At 44.9% G+C, this 5,000-nt stretch overlaps 1 protein-coding gene across 3 annotated transcripts in view; it reads left to right on the top strand.

Moving 5' to 3' along the window:
- Window positions 1-5,000, top strand: part of hus1 (HUS1 checkpoint clamp component) — a 13,840-nt gene that overhangs the window by 5,668 nt on the left and 3,172 nt on the right. For all 3 annotated transcript variants that reach the window (XR_004896511.1, XM_035998260.1, XM_031308629.2), the window contains exons 4-7: window positions 61-168; window positions 1,296-1,370; window positions 2,160-2,259; window positions 3,339-3,473. Coding sequence is in view for 2 of the 3 variants with exons in the window: in XM_035998260.1 (XP_035854153.1) it covers window positions 61-168; window positions 1,296-1,370; window positions 2,160-2,259; window positions 3,339-3,473 (418 nt within the window). In the remaining variant the exon portion in view is untranslated. The remainder of the gene's footprint in view (window positions 1-60; window positions 169-1,295; window positions 1,371-2,159; window positions 2,260-3,338; window positions 3,474-5,000) is intronic.

Genomic DNA, 5,000 nt, shown 5'->3' with positions numbered 1-5,000 from the left:
GCAGTCTGAACGTAGCCTTTGTCGAGTGTGAGAAAGCTAACGGAGTGATTTCCTGTCCAGCCCACCCTCTCCAGCATCAGTCGAGTCGTCACCCACGACGTCCCGGTCGACGTCATCCCCCGCAGACTCTGGAACGAATTCAAAGAGCCGAGCATGCCCGACTTCGACGTAAGTGACGCCTCTGTTACCCCTTCTGTTGTCTTCCCCGTTCGACCTGCAGCTTTTTGTTTTTCTGGGTCAAAATGTAAAAAAAAAAAAATTCCAACGTTTTTGTCGTCTTTTTCGACACTTTTGTCCAAGTTTCTGTCAATATTTTTCTGCGCTTTTTAGATGTTTTTTAAAATTCTTCTATGTTTGTGTCACTTTTTTAAAAAAAATTTTGCCTGCGTTTTTCAACGTTCTTTTATCAATTTTTCTTTACATGCTATACAATTGAATAAAACTCCCAAATTCAATGACAGTAGTGAACTGATCAGTTATTTTACTTGTGAAGAGCGCTGTAGGGAACCATTCACGTTATTTTGTTTTAAAATTTGGTTGAAAGAAACCCAAATTTCTGATATAGAAATTTTTAGAAAATGGGTCAGATTTGACCCGAGGTCAACAGGAGGGTTAAGTGCAACACACCAAACAGTGGAGACGTCATCTGTTTTTCAGAGGACAGGAATTCTAAAATGTGTCTTTCAACCAGGGATGCACCGAATCCAGGATTGGGCTTCGGATTCGGCTGAATATTGGGCTTTTTGACTGGGTTGGGTTTCTGCAGGTCACCGTAATGACGGCTCCGTTGATTACGGGAAGGTGTTTACGTAGGTGGAGCGTTCAATGCAGTAGGCTGTGATGAAGTGAAAATGGAACTGGTGAGCAGAAAAAGTGTAGTTTGGCAGTACTTTCAGTCAAAAGAAGGCCATTCAAGTCCAGCTACATGTTCAATCTGCAATGCTGATTAGTCTGGTGGTGGCGAGGACCCTAAACTATACACAACATCACCGCTGTTACAACATCTGGTATCAAACATCCGGAAGAATACGAGTTGTGCATGAAGGAATCTACAGACAGCAGCCAAAATGCAGCAACTTCAGGTACGGCAAAGGAAGGACAGTCACTGTTTACTTCATTAATGAGTTTACTGTGTTCATGGACTGAGGATGGGACGAGGATTCAGCAGAATCTCAACCGGTGGATTCGGTATTCAGCCGAACCCAAAAAATCTGGATTCAGTGCATCCCTAGTTTCAGTGTAAGTGAAGTGAAGGCGTCTCTGACGAGTGTCTTGTTGTATGTTTGTCCCTGCAGGTCAGTATCTACCTGCCTCCTCTGAAGACACTGAAGAACATCGTGGACAGAATGAAGAACCTCTCCAACTTCCTGGTACGATTCATGGTCACATTCATCCAAACTGCGCTTGAGTTGAGGTTTTGGTGCAGTTCAGGGTGTTCTCAAGCCTGAATAAACTATATAACTATATATATATATATATATCCATATACATTTGAAATAAAGAAACAGTAATAGCATCGCTTTGACTAAAGTTTCGAGGCATTATTTCAACCTTAAAATCCCAGACAAAATCAACAACAAAGTGTCTTTGATGTGGCAGAGTTTGTAACCAAAAGAAGTGAGTGGATGGTAGTAAAGTCACGTTGTTACCAAGGAGGTTGTGTGTTTAACAGTAATGTTTTCGGTTGGTTGGTTTGTCTGTCAGCAGGATTACAGATAAACTACTGGCCTGATTGTTAGGACACTTAGTGGAAGGGTGTACCAAGTCATGGAGTGAGAGCTAATTTAAAATTGTGTTTGTCTGTTTGTGTGTGTGTGTGTGTGTGTGTGTGTGTGTGTGTGTGTGTGTCTGTGTGTCTGTCTGTCTGTCTGTCTGTCTGTCTGTCTGTGTGTGTGTGTCTGTCTGTCTGCGTGTGTGTGTGTGTGTGTGTGCGTGTCTCTGTGTGTCTGTTGGTCTGTGTGTGCCTGCGTGCGTGTGTGTGTGTGTGTGTGTGTGTGCGTGTCTCTGTGTGTGTCTGTCTGTGTGTGTGTGTGTGTGTGTGTGTGTGTGTGTGTGTGTGTGTGTGTCTGTCTGTCTGTCTGTCTGTCTGTGTATGTGTGTGTGTGTGTGTGTGTGTGTCTGTGTCTGTGTGTGTGTGTCTGTGTGTGTGTGTCTCTCAGGTGATTGAGGCCAACCTGAGTGGAGAGATGAACCTGAAGATCGAGACAGATCTGGTTTCTGTCACCACTCACTTCAAAGACCTGGGGAACCCTCCGTGGGGTAAAAACCATCAGACGTGTTCCACCTTTATGACTCTGATTACCATACTGAGTAAAGATCCGATACAATATGAAATATGTAATCGGATTAATTGCATGATTGTCCAAAGTTTATAGGGTTCATCCTCTGGGGACCATGAATTAAGAAATATTCCTTGTAACGGACAAAAAATGTGCGATTATTTGTGAGTTAACTGTATACAATGATGAGATAAATCAGTGATTTACAGCCCTAGTTTGAGTGAAATCAGCAACTAATTGAGCGTCCAGCGTCAGTTCTGGCAGGCCAAGTAGTCAAGACGCCGCTAAACGCTATTGACCAACAACACGGTCACATCAGCTGATCTGCATCAGCTGATCTGCATCTGCGCATCAGCTGGTCAACGCCCTCCCTCCTAAATGGCTACACTCAAACAGGGCGCCCTACTTAAAGCCACTTTAGTTTGTTGTTAACTGCTCGCTGCTCGCATCTATGCTACCCCCCTCCTCCCCAGCTCCCTGTTGTCAGGTATAACGTGGCGTAGGCGGCGTCGTCATCGTTGCTGCTCTGTTCATATTTGGGAATAGTTTAGCTCTCCCAGTCTTAAACTGATTGAGCGTCCCTAATGCTGCTACTGTCCTGACTCTCTGCTCTTTCATGGTGTTCATGAAAGGTCAGGGGACTCCTCTGAACAGAGCCATACCGCCAAATTTAATTCGTAATTTATTCAGTAAAAATTCCTAAAGCATTTTTATTGTCTGTGTTGTTCTTGACTTAATGGACCTGACAGAATTGGATTGTTGGCCATTTAAGTTGGTTCAGACATTCATGTTCCCCTCAGGATGAATTATAATAACTTTGATGATCCCCTGACTGTCTCTCTAGCGCCACCATGAGGTGAACGATGATCTGACCTAAACAACAGCTTGAGCCCCCTTAAAAAGGGTCTAAAATCGCCCATGATTTAGTTTAACGGGAAATGTCTTGACAACTGTTGGACAGTTGACCTGGCTCCAGCTCCAGTTATTTCTTTCACACATTTCTCTCCCTCCGTCATCCCTCTCTCTCTCTCTCTCTCTCTGTGCTTCCCGTCCCTGCAGGTGACGACGCCTCCCAGGACGGCGGTCCGTCTCAGAGCAGGGACCCAGAGGCCATGGCCCAGGCCAGGGTGGACATCAGGAAGCTGCAGCAGTTCCTCATGGGTCAGCAGGTCAACCCCAGCAAGGCCATGTGCAGTAAGTCCACCCACAGCTCCTACGTAGTCTCGCTTAACCAGACCTTCCTCCTCCACAGCTCTGCGGAGGAAGGTCTGACTAGTCCACACAGCATTCCTGGATGGGAGAAAGAACGTGCTCTGTTTTATTGGCATTTCTTTAAACCAATCACAATCCTCTTGGGCGGGGCTAAGCTCCGGACGGAGCCACGGTGCCTAAATAGTCTCAGGAAGGAACTTGTTTTGGTGGAACATGTGTACGTTCAAAAGTAGTTTTAGTCGTGCAACAGAAAGCTCAGATTGGACAGATAGTCTAGCTAGCTGTCTGGATTTACCCTGCAGAGATCTGAGGAGCAGTTAACCATAGTCCTCACAAATCCACCGGAGGTTAGAACGCCAACACAGAGACAGAGGAAGGGGACGCACATCCGGCTGAAATGAGGGGCGGCCGGCGGAATTTTCAGCGGCACCGGAGCAATCCCAGCAGTGGAACTTCGTGGATATAGACTAAATGCAATGAAACATCTTTATCTTGTAATGTGATCCATTTGGTCCGGTAACATTTGGAAAGTCTAAAAGAAATCATTTAATCCCCTTAATGAATTTAATGAAAATTAAGTAACATCCATTTTTCCATTTCATTTCATTGTTATTATGGTGGTTTTATAGCCTGGATGCCAGTCGGTCTGGACTTGATCCGTTGAGGAGCAATTATGCTCGAACAAGATCTGTTCGGACCAATCAAATTGTGAGGGCGGGCTTTATACGATGATGGACAGATACAGTAACGAACAGTAACGTCTCTCTAACACACACACACACACACACACACACACACACACACACACACACACACACACACACACACACACACACACACACACAGCTGATGGTGTCTCTGCGACTCAGCTGTTCGAGTCTCCAGAGGCTGGTTTTAGAACGTAAGAGACTTCACCTGTTTCAACGGCCAATAGAGAAGTCAGCTGGTAAAGTCAGCGTTAAACTATAGAAATGAAATGATCAGTAATCCATTTTATTTCTACGTTACAAACAGCTTTACGAAATGGCAGATTTTTTGCCGGAGCGGAGCCTCAACAACGGCCCGAAAGCACGGTAGCGTTACACGGTGGAGAGAGATAGAGAGAGACTGAAGAGAGAGAGCGGCCAGCGGCGTTAGAACAAAGCCGTGAATCGGAGAAATAAAACGTGTTTTCGTCATCGATTTCGAGTCATCACTAGAAATGCAACTGTAGCAAGCATCTCACTATCACTAACGTTATCCACATTCATATATACACGAAACAAATGATATATCCAGCTACACACAAGTCTAAAAGTCGGGAGTTGCTCTGATTGGTTGTAGGTCTATCCAATGAGTGCAGAGGAATTTTCTTTCCCTGTTCGGTTGGAACACGTCCCATAATCACAGCCCAATGGAGCAGAATCAGACTCAGATTCTGACTAGAATCTGAGTCTGACCACGTCAGGGTAGCGGTTTTATGCTTATTCCATGGAATACACTGAAAATGTCACTTTTAAAAAGCTTTCT

Source organism: Sander lucioperca, chromosome 23 (assembly GCF_008315115.2).
Source record: "Sander lucioperca isolate FBNREF2018 chromosome 23, SLUC_FBN_1.2, whole genome shotgun sequence".
NCBI lineage: Eukaryota > Metazoa > Chordata > Actinopteri > Perciformes > Percidae > Sander > Sander lucioperca.
Note: the sequence above shows the minus strand (reverse complement) of the source record. Positions and strands in the feature narration are given on the sequence as shown.